Source organism: Astyanax mexicanus, chromosome 9, assembly GCF_023375975.1.
Source record: "Astyanax mexicanus isolate ESR-SI-001 chromosome 9, AstMex3_surface, whole genome shotgun sequence".
Taxonomy (NCBI): Eukaryota; Metazoa; Chordata; class Actinopteri; order Characiformes; family Acestrorhamphidae; genus Astyanax; species Astyanax mexicanus.
Window position 1 is genome coordinate 159,798 of NC_064416.1, and position 21,348 is coordinate 181,145.

General features: G+C 41.0%; 2 protein-coding genes across 2 annotated transcripts in view; both read left to right on the forward strand.

Annotated features, from left to right (window-relative positions):
* cd276 (CD276 molecule) overlaps positions 1 to 21,348 on the forward strand; it is a 95,622-nt gene that overhangs the window by 21,240 nt on the left and 53,034 nt on the right. Inside the window, exon 4 of the mRNA XM_049483447.1 lies at positions 2,868 to 3,161. Within this exon, the coding sequence (XP_049339404.1) occupies positions 2,868 to 3,161 (294 nt within the window). The remainder of the gene's footprint in view (positions 1 to 2,867; positions 3,162 to 21,348) is intronic.
* The window catches only part of LOC125804556 (uncharacterized), a 444,972-nt gene that overhangs the window by 14,018 nt on the left and 409,606 nt on the right, over positions 1 to 21,348 (forward strand). The window lies entirely within an intron of this gene.

Genomic DNA, 21,348 nt, shown 5'->3' on the forward strand with positions numbered 1-21,348 from the left:
TGTGTGTTGTAGTGTGTGTGTGTATGTGTTATATGTGTGTGTGTGTTATATGTGTGTGTGTGTATGTGTGTGTTGTAGTGTGTGTGTGTGTGTTGTAGTGTGTGTGTGTGTGTGTTATATGTGTGTGTGTTGTAGTGTGTGTGTGTATGTGTTATATGTGTGTGTGTGTTATATGTGTGTGTGTGTATGTGTGTGTTGTAGTGTGTATGTGTGTGTTGTAGTGTGTGTGTGTGTGTGTTATATGTGTGTCTGTTGTAGTGTGTGTGTGTGTATGTGTGTGTTGTAGTGTGTGTGTGTGTGTGTTATATGTGTGTGTGTGTTATATGTGTGTGTGTGTATGTGTGTGTTGTGTGTGTGTGTGTGTGTGTGTGTTATATGTGTGTGTGTTGTAGTGTGTGTGTGTATGTGTGTGTTGTAGTGTGTGTGTGTGTGTGTGTTGTAGTGTGTGTGTGTGTGTGTTGTAGTGTGTGTGTGTGTGTGTTATATGTGTGTGTGTGTATGTGTGTGTTGTAGTGTGTGTGTGTGTGTGTTATATGTGTGTGTGTGTATGTGTGTGTGTAGAGTGTGTGTGTGTGTGTTATATGTGTGTGTGTGTTATATGTGTGTGTGTGTATGTGTGTGTTGTAGTGTGTGTGTGTGTTGTAGTGTGTGTGTGTGTGTGTTGTAGTGTGTGTGTGTGTGTGTGTGTGTGTGTTGTAGTGTGTGTGTGTGTGTGTTGTAGTGTGTGTGTGTGTGTTATGTGTGTGTGTGTGTGTGTTGTAGTGTGTGTGTGTGTGTTGTAGTGTGTGTGTGTGTGTGTGTGTGTGTTGTAGTGTGTGTGTGTGTGTGTGTTGTAGTGTGTGTGTGTGTTATATGTGTGTGTGTGTGTGTTGTAGTGTGTGTGTGTGTGTGTGTGTGTGTGTGTTGTAGTGTGTGTGTGTGTGTGTGTTGTAGTGTGTGTATGTGTGTTATATGTGTGTGTGTGTGTGTTGTAGTGTGTGTGTGTGTGTTATATGTGTGTGTGTGTGTGTTGTAGTGTGTGTGTGTGTGTGTGTGTGTGTGTTGTAGTGTGTGTGTGTGTGTGTTGTAGTGTGTGTATGTGTGTTATATGTGTGTGTGTGTGTGTTGTAGTGTGTGTGTGTGTGTGTGTTGTAGTGTGTGTGTGTGTGTGTTGTAGTGTGTGTGTGTTGTAGTGTGTGTGTGTGTGTGTGTTGTAGTGTGTGTGTGTGTGTGTGTGTGTGTGTGTGTGTGTGTGTGTGTGTGTGTTGTAGTGTGTGTGTGTGTGTGTGTGTGTGTGTGTGTGTGTGTGTGTGTGTTGTAGTGTGTGTGTGTGTGTGTGTTGTAGTGTGTGTGTGTGTGTGTTGTAGTGTGTGTGTGTTGTAGTGTGTGTGTGTGTGTGTGTTGTAGTGTGTGTGTGTGTGTGTGTGTGTGTGTGTGTGTGTGTGTGTGTTGTTAAGCTCCTGGGTTGTAATTAGAGCTTTAATAGTCATCAAATGTCAAATTATTCAGAGGATAAAGCACAGTGATGGATTGCTAAGCAACATGCTAACTACTAATTTACTCACTTTTAAACACCTCAGAGTCACTGCTGTACTGAGAATACATCCTGTTCAAGGCGTGTCGTGAAGCTCATTGCTATCTTACACCCCACCAACAGTGTATTTTCACTCCTTCCTCCTGTCTGGTTTAAACAGCAACAGAGCTTCTGAATATATCTACACTGATGGGCGTGGTGTTCTGGAAATGAGGTGTGTTCAGGTACATTTCTGGAGTTTTATCTTGTTTATCTTGGTAACAGAAAACACAGGAGCTCCACTGACTGAATACAACCTAGACAGACGCCAACAGTCAGACGTTCATCGCTATCTCGGTAACACAGGCGCCGTGCCGAGCCGAGTGTACACCCCCACTTATTACACACACATGAACACACAGCAGCACAAACCCAACTTTTACATCAACAATAAACAGAATAGTAAATAAAATAACATTGCTGTTCCCGTAAATGAGCTGCTGGAGCTCCTTCACAGCGTCAACCAGCAGCTCAGTTTCCTCTGCTGAGAAGAGTTTGTTGAACACGTCCAGGTAGCTGCACCGTTACAATAGCAATCCACCAAAGACAGAGCTCACCTGATCTACTCTTAAAGAGAATGATGAGCCCAAAATAAACCACACCCATCATTAATTAAGAGAATTAGTACAAGGTGTACTTTTCCCGTTGTTATGATAGCAAAGACACCATGACACGCCCTAAATCAAACTGCATGGTGCACAATTAACGGTTCACCTATAGATCACTAAAATACTGTAGGTGAAAGAATTATTAAGCTCCTAAGACCTGAACTCTTGTATGGCATGCATTTTTTTTTATTTATCTTTGCCAAATGGGGCTAATTGGCACCTAATTAGTGTAAAAACTATATAAAAAACATATATATTTTTTACATGATAGTTTCTGATAAAAATGATGTCCACATATGAGGACTTTAGTTTTATATTTCAGTAGAACACATTTCACAATTGAATCGCAATTAGTAATGATGTGCAAAACGTTTGGTTTGTGCCTAAACACAGCAGCGTTTTTTGCACTTTAAATGAGCAAGATGGCTGATTTAAAGTGCTGCTTTAACACAGAGACGTGACAAAGTAAAAAAACTTTATAATTTGCTGTATTTACTGTTCATTTAAATTTCTGTCACCATTATACAGTGATGGTATAATGGCCTCATATGAGGACACCAGGCCTTTGTAGAGCAACATTTAGTTTTGTGGTCTAGACAACCCAAAATGTGATGTGTGATGTTCACACATGTGGACACCAGGTCTTAAATAAATTGATAAATAATTGATCTGTCTGTCTTTTCTATCTCATGGTGTCTCCTCTGCAGCTCCATACTCTAAGCCCTTGGTGACGTGGGAAGCTGATAACCCGAAGCCGGGAGACGTGGTTGAGCTGACCTGCCTGGCGTTCGGCGGGTACCCGGAGGCGGACGTTCTGTGGCAGGACGGCAGCGGGAACAATCTGACCGAGAACGTCACGGTGTCTCCGGTCGCCAACGAGCAGGGCCTGTTCACCATCCAGAGCGTCCTGACCGTCATCCTGGAGCCCAGCAACACCTACAGCTGCAGACTGACCAATCCGCTGCTGGGAGACGAGGGAAACGCCTCCGTCACCATCACAGGTGAGCGGACGCTAACAGGCTAACGTACCGGTCAGTCGGTGATGATGGTGATAATGGTGATGATGATGGTGATGATGGTGATGATGGTGATAATGGTGATGATGGTGATGATGGTAATAATAGGGATAATGGTGATAATGGTGATAATAGTGGCGCTGTATTTACCCGTGTTCTCAGTGTCGTCGTCTCTCACAGTAACGTCTGTTCCACCCCGGCACGCTTTACTAATCATTCAGAACTTAATCAAAACAATCTAAAGTCTATCAAAAGTAAATTAAACCCGGCTCTGATCGTTTTCCCCTGTTTCTCATAGCTATTCTTTGCCAAAACTAAACGAGAGGAAAATAATGAATTGTCCAATTACGCTCCAATAAGCATCGCCATCACTTCTCTTCCACTGTTAAATGAGATGAGTGGATGATTATTTCACAGATTATCTCTATAAAATTACAGCCAGCTTCCCTCACAGTTCCATCTTTACTGAGGGACGAGGCGCCAATACCAGATCTGATTAACAGAGACCGGATTCAGACCCAGATTATCTCAAATATTCAGCCTCATCTAGATCTGAGGCACCAGTACTGTAGCACTCCAGTCCAGTCTTAGTCTCGAGACTGGTCTGAAGACCATAAATGTGTGGTCTTGGTATTGAGACTGGTCTCAAGGCCAAAATGAGTGGTCTTGGTCTCTAGGCTGGTCTTAAGACCATAAATGTGTAGTCTTTGTCTCTGTGGTTTGGTCTCCAGACTGGTCTGAAGACCATAAATGTGTGGTCTTGGTCGTATGACTGGTCTGAAGACCATAAATGTGTAGTCTTTGTCTCTGTGGTCTTGGTCTCGAGACTAGTCTTAAGACCATAAATATGTGGTCTTGGTCTCAAGACTGCTCTTTGTCTCTGTGGTCTTGGTCTCAAGGCTGGTCTTAGGACCACAGCTGTATTTTCTTGGTCTCAAGACTGGTCTTAACACAATAAATGAGTGGTCTTGGGCTCTGTAGTCTTGGTCTCGAGACTGGTCTGAGGACCATAAATGTGTAGTCTTGGTCCTAAGACAGTCATGGTCTTGCTATATCAAGGGAAATGCAGGAGAAGTGTTTTGGACCTGTTGTTCTCTTTCTACAGGATTCCATTGGCTGTAGGTAGCCACTGCTCTTGGCTCCCAGTTGCTGACTGATTCAGATATTTGTATACATATGGATATTTGCTGGTCTTCCAACAAATCTACCGGACCACTCCATTTTTAGAACTGTTTTTAGAAGGTTTATAGAATTATAATTGCAGGATTAGTCATGGCAGGACAGTAATATCTATAATTACAATATTTATTTTTCCTCTCAGCTGATACAGCAGTAATTCTACTGATTTCTATTAAAGAGAAACTCTTTAGGAACGGCTGAATTAACGCTGGTTGGGCTCCAGCTGTGGTAGTTTGGTGGTCCGGATGCAGGACTGGGAGTGGGGTGGAGGTCGGTGGGGTCAGAAGGTTGAGCTCCAGTGGTCTGGGAAATTGTGGAGCTGTCTGGGATGAGGACGGGTTGGGGACGGATGGACGAGGACGGGGACGGACGCTGAGGAAGATGAAGGTGGACAGGCTTCACTTAACTCTGATGGTTAACAGTAACCGAACAGAGATTCTAATATTCCCAGAGTATTCTCCATATGCCATTCATCCAAATCTATTCATAAGGAAATTAAAGTGATCGGAAACAATAAATTCTTATACATTTAGACTGATATGGGTCATATTTACTGAACAACACAGCGTACATAGTTCAGATCACTTTAGCTAACCTTGCTATCAGAGCTAAGCTAATGTTAGCTATCTCAGGTTCCAGTCTATTGTAACTTACCTGGCTAAAGTAGCTAACCTGGCTAAAAACGCTAACCTGTTCAGAAGAAGAGTAGCCAGCTCACAGATTACCATGACGTACCACACAGTTCTAGTATGAAAATACTGGCTGAAGCTCTGCTGATAGAGATGATCAAGTTTCCTTAATATCTGTTGATATTTATCATTTACTTCTGAAAATATAATTCTTAAAACTCCTTTAAAACTCCTTTATCCTGCAATGAAGAGTAAAGGTGAAGATCTGGCATCAGACACCAGACCTTCAGGACGTGGGATGTGTTACGAAAATGTTTTGATCTTTTTGCTGAACAAGCAGATTTAATGGTCGTCTTCTCCAAGACAAGAGCAGGACTCGTCACTGAAGATGGTCCTCTGTTATTCTTCATTATCTTTTTACATTTAAACTTATCTTCTCTCTGGTTGCAGATTTTGTTTGAAGATAATTGTATTTAGAAAATTGATCGTTGCTTATGTCTTTGTGAATCGATGTTAAAAAGTTAGTATTTCGTTATTGTGAAAAGACGTTCTTGGTGTTAGATTTGGTGCACGGCTCGTTTTTTAGTGCACAGTGTTGTGAAAGTATTTCGCTCTGGACCAGAAGAGGCTTCCTGACCCGGTGACCCGGCGTCAGAACTCTTCCTGGAACAGAAAGTGATCAGCTGGGCGGAAATAAAGAAATTCCTCTCGCGCTACCAGCTCCTCTCGCCTCCGACCGGCCTGTACAGAAAAAGCTGCAGAATCTCGACATCAGCTGGAGAAAGTTTAGAGGAGGATTATCTGCTAATGTTCTGCAAACTTCTACCAAAAAAAAACACGACGTCTGCAATTTACTATAAATATAAATAAATAATAAAACATGCTTTTATTTTATATTATACCACAGTTAGTTCAGACCCTGCAATGTGATTGGCTGAGAGTTGTTCTATGAGTCCCGTTATCAGCCAGTAATGCACTGTAACCAAAGCTCTCCATGTATTACTCCGCCCACATACAGGTAACCTAGCAACGATGCAGCGCTTACAAACCAAACAGCACAGCTACAAACAGAGCAGCAATGGAACTATTTCAACTGGCGGAGTTTTTATAACCAATCAGATCCTATTTTCTCCTCCTCTTTAACTCTTTAAAATCTTTCAATAAACCTTAGCTTAAATTACAGAAAGTTTGGGACACTATGAAGAAAATATTTCATGTTTTACCTGCCCAACATTTAATGTATTAATCTACATCCATTCCTGCATTTCAGGCGTACAACACATTCCTCAAAAATGTTAAACATATGGAGTTTAGTTAGAAATTAGATTACTGTGTTTTTCGTACTATAAGGCGCACCGGATTATAAGGTATATTATGGAACACTAGTAAGTTAAATGAGTGCTGGATGTTAGTCTACACAGAAAACTGTTTATTTGGGTGAGTAAAGCGTTTCCGTTTATTTAAATAAGTAAGATTAGATTTCCAGATTTACACTAAGGCTGGGTGCAGCAGCATAAGCATTAGTAGCTAACCGCTAGCCGCGATTAGAATATAACAAAAATTAACCATATATTAATAACTTTTTAATAAATAACTTAATTAATAAGTTTGTCACCCTTCCAAGCAAACACTTTGTGCAATTATCTGTAATTAGCACGTCTTTTAGTGAATTTGTCACGCAGAATCCAGTGTCTGAGACAAAATATTTAAATTGTAGAATAATGACATTTCCAAAACGATCCGGAAAGCTTTAAGTATTAAACTTGATATAGTTGATGAAATATGAAGTGTATGACCATGGGCCCTACTTAGCTTGATTTAGGGTGTGTCAGAGTGTCTTTGCTATCGTAATGACGGGAAAAGTACACCTTTAGCAGCTCGAAACAGAGAAAACTAATATGTATTCATTTTGTAGGAACACATGAGGAATAATGCAGTAGCTTAAAAGTGTTAAACAAACCAAACAAAATACTCTGTGAAGTATTTAGGTGCTCTTTATCCTTTTCTGGGGTGATGCTGATGAGTGCCAGTTTCATCAGTATAATGTTTTTGATTGGTTTTTGTAGTGACTGCACTCGAGGATATTTGGATCTGTTCTGGACAGGTTAAATGATAATTAGTGTGTATAATGATGTTTGTGTGTGTAAATCGTGCAGTTGGTTAACTCCGTACCCTCAGCAGCACCAGCACTGCCCTCCCCATCTGTACCCGCGCTGCCCGGCTGGCGCTGCCCGGGAACGTGCCGGTAAACACGGTGGCGGCGGCGTGTGGGAGCGGCGGGATCACGCCGGCCTGTTTGATATGAAAATATATTTGCGTTTGTTTACAGCAGCTGCTGTTTGCTCAACATCTCCGCTAATTAATTTCCCCGTAGCGCGGCTAAGCTACGCTACTGTACACGCTTCTCAGTCTACGCCTGCAGTGCTCTTCTAACAAAAATCAGCCAAAAGATTAAAACCTTATGCCCAATATCATCATGATTAGAGCTGCGTATCGAATTAATTAATTTTTTTTTTTATTGATACGGTATGATACCTTGAATTACCAAATACCAAAAACGGCTTCAATACCTTTTTCTAAACTGCAACAACTATACACACACACACACACACACACACACACACACACACACACAGTTACACACACACACACAGTTACACACACACACACAGTTACACACACACACACACACACACACACACACACACACACACACAGTTACACACACACACACACACACAGTTACACACACACACACACACACACACACACACAGTTACACACACACACACACACAGTTACACACACACACACACACACAGTTACACACACACACACACACACACACACACACACACACAGTTACACACACACACACAGTTACACACACACAGTTACACACACACACACAGTTACACACACACACACACACACACACACAGTTACACACACACACACACACAGTTACACACACACAGTTACACACACACACACAGTTACACACACACACACACACACAGTTACACACACACAGTTACACACACACACAGTTACACACACACACACACACACACAGTTACACACACACAGTTACACACACACACAGTTACACACACACACACACACAGTTACACACACACACACACACACACAGTCAGTATTGATGGGGATGTTGATAGCTGGGCTGAGGGCAGTGAGTGGTTCTGTCGGCTCAGTGTTGGGAATATTGCTTTACTGTGTTTCCCCTTCATTATCTTTCCCTCCAGACTCTCTCTCTCTCTTTGCTATCGTTTGTTCCGCTGTGTGTCTCGACATATGTATCCTCCTAAATTACTGGCTGACAAAGCCGAGCTCAGTTAGCAGGAGCCCAGCGAAATGAGAAAACGAAAGAGGAGGAGAGAGAGAACGAGGTGAGAAAAAAGAGAGAGAGAGAGAGGGGGGGGGGGAGAATAGGTGATAGAGGACAGAAAGTGCTGGAGAGAGGAAAAGACAAGAAATAAAGAAAGAAAGATAGATTAGCTGCCCCCATCCTCCACCTCACAAAACAGTGTATTTTCCCTCCTTCCTCCTGTCTGGTTTAAACAGCAGCAGAGCTTCTGAATATATCTACACTGATGGGCGTGGTGTTCTGGAAATGAGGTGTGTTCAGGTACATTTCTGGAGTTTTATCTTGTTTATCTTGGTAACAGAAAACACAGGAGCTCCACTGACTGAATACAACCTAGACAGACGCCAACAGTCAGACGTTCATCGCTATCTCGGTAACACAGGCGCTGTGCCGAGCCGAGCTACACCCCCACTTATTACACACACATGAACACACAGCAGCACAAACCCAACTTTTACATCAACAATAAACAGAATAGTAAATAAAATAACATTGCTGTTCCCGTAAATGAGCTGCTGGAGCTCCTTCACAGCGTCAACCAGCAGCTCAGTTTCCTCTGCTGAGAAGAGTTTGTTGAACACGTCCAGGTAGCTGCACCGTTACAATAGCAATCCACCAAAGTCAGAGCTCACCTGATCTACTCTTAAAGAGAATGATGAGCAACAGAGACACTCTGATTGGTTTATTATTTCACGTTATGCTCAAAATTAACCACAACCATGATTAATTATGAGAATTAGTACATGACTTTTTCAGTTATTACGATAGCAAACATACACCGCCACTCCCTAAAATCGTGCATATGTATGGGTTATATACTGTATCTGGTATATAGTATTTCTGTATGAATTACAGAAACAGGAATAATAAGGCAGAGCCGTGGTCACAGACACTGACAGGGTTTTGTGTCCAAATGTAACACCACTCCAAACCCGACAGCACCAGCAGACTGGATCTAATCTTCATCTCCTCACTGCTCGTCATCTTCACACCACAGCCGGAACCAGACAGAACCGGACCCGGACTTCAGCTCCAGCACAGCTGATTAGACTTTTCTCTCCTGCTATCTAAAAATCATCCTGTTATTCAGAGAAGCGTTCAGACTATTTCTAATAGGCCCTGATAGAGCTGAACAGTATGTCCCTACAGTAATAATATCACAATATCTCAGGGTAATGTTTGCAGTAATGATGATTATTGTGGGGAAGTAGCATCAGTACATGATTTTCAAAAAGCAGCTGAAATATTTATTTATTTTATTTTAACCTTTGTTTGATAAGTAAATTTTATCACGGTCTCTGGTTTTGTTTTATTTTATTAATTGATTTATTTTTATATTTTTAGTTAAATCATTTTATAATCTTGGCTTTTATTTTATTCGCAGTTAATTGCACTTATTTTTAATTTATCTTAATCTTAATTGATTTAATTTACTTGTGTAAATTAAAAGTGTGTTTCTAATTGTCCTGGTGTTCTGTTGACCTGTTTATGTACAGAACTTTTTTGCTGCATTTTAATGTATTAAAAAGGTGCTAAATAAAGCTTATTATTTATCATTATTCATCAGCAACATAATAAATGTAAAAGTTTAATTTTGAATTAATATAAAACGAATAGTCAGTAAAGTTTGGGAAACAACTTTTGTAACTTAAGAAAGAAGCACAATAAATAATGTAGGACAAAAATTACAAAAATAATAAAGTGCAGAATATTTAGTTTATGGTTTAAAAACTTACTATTGTGACATAGTAAATGTTAAAGGTTAATTTATCTTGAATATAACCATTTTAAATATTATGTAGAAATAAAATAATCTGTTTTATTTAAGTTTTTTTTATAAATATCCTTTAAAGCAGCAACAAAACTAATAGAAAATAAATTGCTTTCAATAGAGAATACTGATATTGATAACAATATAAATTGTTTTTTAATAATATTACATTTTATGATATTGTGTAAGGTATAATATGGAACACAACAGACTGGTTTGTAGTTCAGATGTGTATAGATTGTGTATATATTAGTGTGTTTGTGTGTGTTAAATCGTGTCAGTGAGATTGGGGGTTTTGGGTGGACTGGGTTTAGTTTTGGGGTTTGGGCTCAGTGATATAAAATCATATTAGTCTCGGAGTTTTTACTAAACACTGATCTCAGAACAGCCCAGAGCTGCTCGGTTATTTACATCCCTTTATACCGGGGTTTAACTCTGCAGGAGATATGGCCACAAATTAGCGCTGCACGCAGGACGTTCGCCACCTTTTTAAATTGCTTTTGTTCCGGGCTTTAAACCGGTCTAAATCAACGTCGGCCGGAACACAAAGACCATTGTCTTCTGCTGCGATGTGTTTTCAATTAGGCTCTGCTGGAGAACCGGCTGTCCCGGGGTCGGCCGGCTTTTATACTCGTCTTTGCTTCAGAGGCCAGTAATTGATTGCAAGCATACGCATGGCCACACCGTGACTCAATCCTAAAAAATAAAAACTTTTAAGATCATAGTGCTATAGGGGTAATTTGCAGAACAAATACAAAGTCGTGGAGCTTCTATGATGGGAAAAGTACACTTTGCACAGCTCGAAACACAAAGAAAAAGGCCTTTTTGGCCACAACGTAAAATAAACAAATCAGAGTGTCTTTTGCTCATCATTCTCTTTAAGAGTAGAACCAGGTGAGCTCTGTCTTTGGTGGATTGCTATTGTAACGGTGCAGCTACCTGGACGTGTTCAACAAACTCTTCTCAGCAGAGGAAACTGAGCTGCTGGTTGACGCTGTGAAGGAGCTCCAGCAGCTCATTTACGGGAACAGCAATGTTATTTTATTTACTATTCTGTTTATTGTTGATGTAAAGGTAGGATCCTGTTGGTTCCTCTATGCTGGATATAATATGAGATTGAGAGGGTTGGGTTTGGAGGTTCTACAAGTTCTGTATAGATCCTGTAGCTCTACACTCGTACGTTGAAGCTGAAGCTGAGTCCCAGCTGCTCCGTAAATGCTGGATTGGTGATAAATCTGGAGATCTGCAGGACGAGGAAGTGCTGCAATCTGGTGGAGACTGTGTTCCTGGGAAACCCTTGCTGTGTGTGGGTGAACATTATCCTGCTGAAAAATGCTGCTGCTATCAGCTGGAAGTTCTGCAGGAGAGAAAGCAGCAACACATGTATCTGCAGGATGTTCTGCACAGATCACTGAGATCACTGTTAGTGTTCCTCCTATCACTACTAGGAGTGACCGACTGTCACTGTATGAGATGATCCTCAGATCACCATCAATCACACCTGCAGTTTACAGTGTGAACTCTTCAGTCCAGGTCAAAGAGAGTATTGAAGCATCAACACGAGACCCCAAACTCAAACCTGACCAAAAGACGGTACAGTTGCAGTCTTTTAACTAAGCTAAATCTGAGTGTTTGAGTGAAATTGTAGAGGTGTGTCTAATAGCTGTGTGGATTAGCATGGTCTTTTTTTCCATTTAATCATTTAGACTAATCAACTCAATCTGTATATGAATTAATTACTGAGTAATCATTAGCATTAGCTCTGATCTGCACACTTGACCACATGATGCCGGCTGATTGGCCGGTTAGGGGCGTGTGTTTTCCTCATTTCCTCACCAAACCTGACAGATGGTCCATGCTGAATACCAGGATGTTCATCTGCCCTCCATGTGCTTCCTTTTTCTCTTTCTCTCTCTCTCTCTCTCTCAACTGCTATTGCACACCCCCCTGTCTATCTACCTCACTAATTCTTTCAGTCTCTTTCACTCACACTTCTTATATCTGTATTTTTTTTTCTCTCTCTCTCTCTCTCTCTCTCTCTCTCTTCCTCTCGTAATTCTTTATTTTATTCTATCTGTCTCTAAATTTTCTATTTTTTTTTCTCTCTCCTATTCTCTATCTCTCTAATTTCTTACCCTCTCTCTGCATCTCTTTCTCTACTTCTTTAATTCACCATCTCTTTGTACCTCTCTAGCAACCTCTCTACTTCTTATTCTGTCCCTCTCTCTTTTATTCTATCTTTCTCTTAATTATCTCTCTGTTTTATTCTCTCCCTCTACCTTTCTAATTCTGTCCTGCTCTCTGAATTTCTCTCTAATTTTTCCTTTACCACTATTTTTCTCTCTCTCTCTCTTATTCTCTGCCTCTCTAATTTCTTTCCCTCTCTCTGTATTGCTCTCTACTTCTCTAATTATCTCCCTCTCTTATTCTCTCCCTGTCTGTATCTCTCTAATTCTTACTCTACTCTCTTTTCCTCTCTCTACCTCTCTAATTCCCTGTCTTTGTATCTTTCTCTCCCACTCAAATTCTCTCTCTCTTCCTCTCTAATACACTCTCTATCTCTCCAGCTCTCTTATTCTCTTCCTCTAATTCTCTCCTATTCTCTTTCCCTCTCATCCTTTCTCTCTCACTCTCTCTTTACCTCTATTGTCTCTCTTATTTTTTCTCTCCCTCTCTGTATCTCTCTCTCTTTTTCCCTCTCTTTCTGTATCCCTCTCTCTCTCTCTCTGACCTGTTTATCATCAGTTCTATAAAAGGCAGGGGAACATGAGCTCAGGCTCTGCTGTTATTAATGGAGTGAGCTGTATTTAATTTCACGCTGGGCGTGAGTACCGTCCCGAAACGTCGAGGCGCTAAATGCAGCCTGCCATCCTCACCACACTGCGCCGCCGCATCACTTCCCTGACCCACACTTAAGCGGCCTGTCATCACCGTAATGCGCCTGTCTGCGTTAGTGCTGAGGGAGGGGGCGGGGCAATTAGCCTGACGCTAAAGCGTTAGCATGCGGCTCTGCTGATAACTCTTAATTTACTCTGAAAGCTTTTGCACGTCAGCGCGTTACTGTAGTTCACTGATGGAGGAGACGCCAGCGCTACGCTACGCTAGCCTGTTTACTGTATTAACTGTGGGACTGTAGGACACGATTAACCCCTCAGAGCCTGGATACAGGGCCAGAATCCTTCACTCTCATTAATATCTACTTTCATTATTATAATAATCATTATCATCAGTTCCAGGTAGTGCACCTCCTAGTGAGAGATCGTTCACTGATAGACATGACTCTACGATGCGCTCAAAGACATTTAGCCCGGTTAATAGACTTTAAGAGGGCGCATCAGTGGACTATGAGAAGCAGGACGGTTATTTAGAAGAATTGGACCAACATCTACACTGGCAACCCTGTATAATTTCAGTTTCAGTTTTCTGCATAAATTTGTCATATTGCATAAAACATACAAAAAAAACACAATGCAAAATATCAGGATCAGCAGAAATCATCAAGTTTATATATCTTTTAGTGGTACGATAAGTTGCTAAAAAAATAACCCCTCTTTTCCATGCTATATATCAGTGTGATTCTTAAAAACAGGCTATTGAGCTGCTGATTATTGATCAGGCCTGGTCTGCTGCTGCTGCTGTATTGATCCAGAGCGAGCTCAGTGTGTGAACTCAGTATGGATCAGAACCTTCTGATGGGTCTCATCTACATGTGTGTTCAGTCCCACATTACTCGCTGTCCTTTTAGTTTGTTTTCTCTGAAGCTCCGTCCACTCCATATCGATCCGCCACCTCTAATAATAGAGCTCTCAGAAAAAACCCCCCACAAAAACACACAAAGTCCTGGAGGTCAGCTGGACTTTTACATTCTAGAACCAGACACTGAAAAATGTGAGAAACCTGAGAAACCCTAGAAAGCTGAGAAGTGTGAGAAACCCAAGAAACTTGAGAAACCCTAGAAACGTGAACTCAAGAAACTCAAGAAACCCAAGAACTTGAGAAGCGTGAGAAACTAAGAACTTGAGAAACACGAGAAACCCAAGAAACTCGATAAAACAGAGAAACACCATAAACCTGAGAAACCAAAGAAACGCAAGAAACAAGAGAAACCTGAGAAACTCAAGAAACCCAAGAAACTTGATAAAACAGAGAAACGCAATAAACCTGAGAAACTAGAGAAACACAAGAAACATGAAAACCTGAGAAACTCTAGTAAGCTGAGAAACTCGAGAAACACGAAAAACACGAGAATCTCGAGAAAATTAAAAACGCAAGAACACAAGAAACTCGAAAGACCTGAGTAACGCGAGAAACCTGAGAAATCTGAACATTTAAAAATAATAATAGTAAAATTATAATAGTGTGTCCAATTATCTGACTGATACTGTATTTTACAGTTGGTTTCTCATCATAAGGTCACATTTTTAGAAAGTTTAATGAGTTATTTTTCACTTATTCTGTCCTGGTTTTTTTATACGGTCCCTGAAGTAATGCTTCATGATGAAGACGTTGAAACACAGAAGGGTTTTGCCTCATTCTTGGTATAATTTATTCATATAAAAGCTAGTAAAAGTTTAGTGAAATAAATTTCAGTAAAGATGGCGGTTATGTTGCAGTTTGTTGTTTATTATCGGTATCTGGAACCCCAGGTTAGAAAACCCCTGGTATTGTTCTCTTTGCCTGGATACATTGATTCCTCTCTTTTCTTTCATATTATAAACCTTTTACTCCTGTCATCAAGAGTAATAGAACAGTTTAATTTACATTAATTTAATTCTAAGTGAAAGACAGTATGAAGGTAGAGGACAGTGTTGGTGTGAATTTGTTGACGCTGCATTGTTTTCTAGACAACACGCCGAGTTCACAGCTCTTTCCATCTTCATCCTCATCTCTCTCTGTAACTGAGATGAAATGTTGTGTTTTTCTCTTTGATGGTTAAAGCAGGTATAATGAAGGTATAAGAATACGCTACTTTTTGGGAGGTGTCAAGGCTGTTCTGGGTAATGATGAGCTGCAGTTAATTAGACGTTTCTTTCTGAAGCTTTATTCTGCATCAACTGCAAAGAGCAGTTTAATCAAAGAGGCTAATTCTGCCAGTTTGTTGGGTAAATGACACTTTCCTGCTGGGTGCTACGCTCACGTTCCACTGTGTGGTGGAGACCCTTAAGTAACCTCCTTCATCTCGTTATCTCGATAGTTTAGTGAAAAATTCCCATCTCATAAAACTCAAGAAATCTGAGAAACACAAGTATCTCAAGAAACTCAAGAAACCTGAGAAGCCAGAGAAACCTGTAAACCTATGAAACCTGAGAAACTCAAGAAACCTGAGTTGCCTGAGAAAATCAGGAAACCTAAGAAACCAGAGAAACCTGTAAACTTCAGAAACCTGAGAAATGCTATACACCTGAAAAATTTGATAAACCTGAGAAATGTATGAAACCTGAGAAACTCAAGAAAGTCAAGAAAACTGAGAAACCTGTAAATGTAAGGAACCTGAGAAATTCGAGAAAACTGAGAACCTTAAGAACCTCTGGTTTCAGCACTACCGCGCCAAGATAGCGATGAGCGTCTGACTGTTGGCGTCTGTCTAGGTTGTATTCAGTCAGTGGAGCTCCTGTGTTTTCTGTTACCAAGATAAACAAGATAAAACTCCAGAAATGTACCTGAACACACCTCATTTCCAGAACACCACGCCCATCAGTGTAGATATATTCAGAAGCTCTGCTAATATTTAAGCGATGGTGTGAAGATACACTGTTGACGGGGTGTAAGATAGCGATGAGCATCGTGATGCACTGTATGCAGGGTGTAAGATAGAGCTCTTGGTCTTTACGGTTCGATTTTCAGTGCTAGAAAAGTTTATAAATAATAGAAGTTGTAAATGGAGTGAGAGATCCAGCATCCAGCACCGCTGTTCAGCCTCAGCAGTAAACTCTCGCGCAGCCGGCCAATCGCTCGCGGCTAAACTGGCTAAAACACAAGGACAATTAGAGGAAGCTGCAAGAGGCTCAGAACTCTCTGAGTGAGAGTGGAAAAGTGAGAGTTCAGCGAAAGATTTAACACACACACTTTCACTCATTTACACACTCAGTCAGCCTGCCAACACACACTTAACATCTGAGGGATGCAGTTTTAGGAGATAATAACCAACTGAAGCTGTATTTAAACAGATTTATAGTGTAAAAATCTAGGTAAAATTAGTGGTAAATTATTAATGGCCTAAATTTTTTTTAGCTAATCAAAGGAGGCTAGAATGACAAAACTGTATTTATCTTTACAGAGTGGCATAATAAGAGTTCGGTAAACGAGAATGATTTACAATAAACTTCAAACACTGTTGGCTCTTCATTCAAAAAAAAAAAAATCTGTCATTTAAAACAAGACAATTTCAAAATCACAACAGCCTTGAATTGTTATATTTACTGTAGTGAAAACCCTTGTGAAATCAGAAAAAATAGTAAAATGTGAAAGTGACTTCTGGAAAATATTGTGTTGTTGATACTGGAGAGCATCTCATCACCATGAAACCCTGCTAGTTATAGGAATATGGTAATACAGACATATATATATATATATATATATATATGATAGGCAACCAGTTAGTGGAGTTAAAACTCTTTCTGTTCTATTCTCTTTCTTTTTCGTTTATTCCATGATTCAATCTGAGCAGAGTCAAGCTCAGTATTTCCATATAGTGGTTGAATAAGGAATTGTTAGTTCAGGTGGTTAGTGGTGTTTGTTAGCTCTGCTGAGTTGCTGTGCTAATAACTACTCATGCACTCTGGAGAGGGGTAACCAGTTAGTGGGGTTAAATCTCTTATTATTCTATTCTCTTTCCTTTTTTTAATATTTCAGAGTCACATTCAGTAGTTCTAGTGGTCTTTTTCTATTGGTTGAAGGAGGAACTGCAGTTTCCTGTGGGGGAGGAGTCAGTGTAGCGAGTTACAGACAGAACTGCAGTTTTAATGGAGATCTGAAACTGAAGTAATCGATTCTGTTCCGTCACTCAGTTCCTCTTCTTCAGGAGAGCAGATACCACCAGGAGAATCTCTCACTAACACACCTCCACCTGTCTCCATCCATCTCCATCCCTCACCCGTCAGCCCGGCCGGCGCGAGAGGCTGTCAGGTGATCGCTATCACTCGGTATTACCTCCCATGCTCTCGCACCCCGGTAGAGCAGCGCCAGACTGTTTTATAGCTAATTAAACATTTAGAGAACCTGCCTTTACTATCATTATAACACACTGCCCTAATACAGGAGAGGGAGAGAGAGAGAGAGAGAGGGAGAGAGAGAGGTAGAGACAGGATGATAGAGTAATAGAGAGGTAGAGAGAGAGAGATGGAATGAGAGGTAGAGAGAAATAGAGGTAGAGTGAGAGAAATAGAGATAGGTAGAAAGAGATACAGAAAGTTCTCTCTCATTTTATCTCTCTTTCTACCTATCTCTATTTCTCTCACTCTACGAAGAAGAAAGGTAGAATGATAGAGATAGAGGTAGCGTAATAGATAGAGATAAAGAGAGAGTGATTGAGAGAGAAAGAGATACAGATAGAGAGAGCAAAAGGTACAGTAGTAGAGAAAGAAAGAGAGAGGTAGAATGATGGAGATAAAAAGATGGAGAGATGTAGACAGAGATAGAGAAATACAGAAAGAGAGAGGTAGAATGATAGAGTAATAGAGAGGTAGGGAGAGAGTGATGGAAGGAGGGATAGAATGATAGAGTGTTGGAATAAGGGGTAGAGAGAGATAGAGGTAGAGTGAGAGAAATAGAGATAGGTAGAAAGAGAGATAAAATGAGAGCTCAGAGAACTCTCTGTATCTCTTTCTCTCCCACTATGAAGAAGAGAGGTAGAGTGATAGAGATAGAGGTAGCATAATAGATAGAGATAAAGAGAGAGTGATTCAGAGAGAAAAATATACAGAAAGAGAGAGTGATATAGAGAGCAAAAGAGAAAGGTACAGCAGTAAAAAGAGAAAGAGAGAGGTAGAATGATGGAGAGAAAAAGAGAGAGTTAAAGATATAGTTAGAGGTAGAGAGAGAGAAATAGAATGATAGACAGAGAGGGACAGAGATAGAGAGAGATGGATAGATAGAAATAGCGTTAGAGAGAGGTAGTGATGGAGAGAAAGAGAGAGAGACAGAAATAGAAAGAGAGAGAGAGGTAAAGTGATAGAGAGATAGAGGTAGAGTGGAAGAGTAATAGAAGTAAAGTGATAGAGCGAGATAAAGAGAGAAGGAGATAGGTAGAGTAATAGAGAGACAGCAGTACAGTGATAAAGAGAAAACGAGTAAGAGAAGGGTAGAGTGAGAGAGAAAAAGATACAGGAAGAGAAAGAGAGTGTAATAGAGAGACTGAAAGAGAGAGAGATAGATAGAGAGGTATAGAGAGAGAGATACAGAAAGTGGGAGAGTTTGTGACAAAAGGAATAGTAAAAAAGAGAGAGATAGAGAGAGAAAGAGGGAGGTAGAATGATGGAGAAAGAGATGTAGAGTAATAAAAAGAAACAGAGTTAGAGAGAGAAATACAAAAAGAGAGAGGTAGAGTGATAGAGAAAGAGGGGAAGAGAAAAAGAGAAAAATACAGAGAGAGGTAGAATGATGGAGTAATAGAAAGAAAGGTAGAGAGAGAGATGGAAAGAGACGTAGAGAGAGAAATAGATGTAGAGTGAGAGAGAAATAGGTATAGGTAGAAAGAGGGATACAGAGAGAGGTATGGAGAGAAAGAGATACAGAAAGAGGGAGAGTTTGTGATAGAGAGAAAGCAAAAGAGAAAGGTACAGTAAAAGAGAGATATAGAGAGCGAAAGAGAGAGGTAGAATGATGGAGAGAAAGAGAGATGTAGAGTAATAGAAAGATAGAGAGAGCAGGAATAGAGTGGTGGGAAATCGATAGTTGGGTTGGTGATGATGGAACTGGTGTCAGTCTGGGCTGGTCATCAGATCATCTACCTGACTGCACTCTTATTTCCTCTGAGGGTTCCAGAGTGTCCCCTCGTCCCGCCTGTCTCCTCCCGTCTCTCCGTCCCCCACCGCTCCAGATTCACTGCTAATGAGACGTCCTTCATTCTCTCTCTTTGAACAGAGTCTTAATTAGCTCTGCTTCATGTTTTACCTTGAGAACAGAGTTAAAAAGCTTTAAAACCTTCAGGAGATGTTTCTCCAGAGGCTCCACGGCTCCCAGCGGACTGGAGACGACAGTTTCAACATCAGGAAGACGTTACCGACTCAGCTGTGTTCACACTGCGGGAGAGAGAGTCCAAAATATAAACTTTTCTTTATACATAATACTTACTTTACTTTAGCCTATGATGTTTATTGAGGCACTGAGTGATACAGCGGTCTAAAGCGCTGCCACTATGATCAGAAGATCAACAGTTCGAATCCTGTTTATGCAGCATTCCATCAGCTGCCGGAGCCCTGAGAGAGCACAGTTGGTCTTCCTCTCTCTGGGTGGGTACAGTACAGTAGATGTCGCTCTCTCTTTCCCCTCATCACTCCTAGGGTGATGTGGATCAGCACAAGGCTGCATCTGTGAGCTGCTGTATCAGAACCGAGTCACTGCGCTTCTCTCTGAGCGTTAGCGCTGTGATGCTACTCGGCAATGCTACAGCATCAGCAGCAGCTCAAAAAGAGGCGGAGTCTGACTTCACATGTATCGGAGGAGGTGTGTGCTGGTCTTCTTAACCCTCCTGGTGTTGGAGCATCACAAGTGATAGGGGTTGGGTGTAAATTAGGAAGAAAAATGTGATAAAATATAGAAATAAAATGACATTATATACAATATATATATATATATATATATATATATATATATATATATATATATATATATATATATATATATATTTATATACACTGTATATAAATGTTAGCATTAGCATTAAAGCTGAGCTTAGCATTATTGTCCACAAAGGTCTGTTCTAATAAAACACTGAAGCTCCTGTTTAATCTTTAGGTTTTACGCTTTAAAGCCAGAAGCTGTGATGTGGATGAATTATGGCTGAGTGTATTATTGCTAAGCTAAGAGTTTTACAGTGTGTGTTAAAGTGTGTGTGTGTGTGTTTGAGAGTGTGTGTGTGTGTGTTAAAGTGTGTGTGTTAAAGCGTGTGTGTGTGTGTTTAGGCTACAGGTAAGTGAATAGGGGTTATTGCGTTGTCGGTGGATTCTGTTAGCAGATGTAGCGCTGCTCAGCTAATCGTATTGGACGTTTTTCTGGACACTTTAAAAGGTGTGGTATTGATCGGGGCAGGAGGCGTGAAGCGGGCGGAGGGTATTTACATGCCGGTGCCGGCGCTGCCGCGAGAGCTGCCACGAGAGCTGCCGCTGGCCTGGCCTTTAATCCCAGGCGCGAGAGCGAGCAGAGCGGGGTTTGGTGGCGGCTGTGACTGGAATGCTCATTTTTGCGAGAGTGCTGTGATGTGTCTAATCAGAGTGAAGCTCGGTGAGGAGGTCCTTCACTGCCGGGGACGCCACGGCACCGCGTCTAATCATCAGACCCACTTCAGCCAATCACAGCTCAGCTTGGGGCAGGCGGTTCAGAGCTGGCAGCAGCCGGGGAGCGGGCGAGAGATTCTAAACAGAGACTGAAGGAGTCGAGACGATCTGGAGCGAGACGTTAGAGAAATCACCAGGAAGCAGCGCTGCACGATATATCAGTTTAGCATCGATATCACAATATTTACATTATTCTCCTTTTCCATTAGATATAGATAGATAGACAGACAGACAGGTAGATAGACAGATAAGCAGTTAACAAGAGCTCTGCACTTCTAGAACTTCTTGGCACTGTTAGCACTCGTATAACTGTAAGCAAGGTTAGCAGTCTTGGCACTTTTAGCACTTATATATTTGTTAGCATTGTTAGCACTTGTGTAACTTAGCACTCTTGACACTGTTTGCACTCTTAGCAATTGTATAACTGTTAGCATGGTTAGCACTCATAGCAGTGCTTACACTTTAATAACTGTTAGCACAGTTAGTACTCCTGGCACTTGTATAACTGTTAGCACAGTTAGCACTCTTGCAGTAACAGTTAGCATGGTTAGCACTGTTAACACTCTTAGTACTTTTTGCACTTGTAACTGTTAGCATGGTTAGCACTCTTGGCACTGCTGCTCTCATAGCTGTTAGCATGGTTAGCAGTTTTAGCACTGTTTACACTTTTATAACTGTTAGCACAATTAGTACTCCTGGCACTGTTAGCACT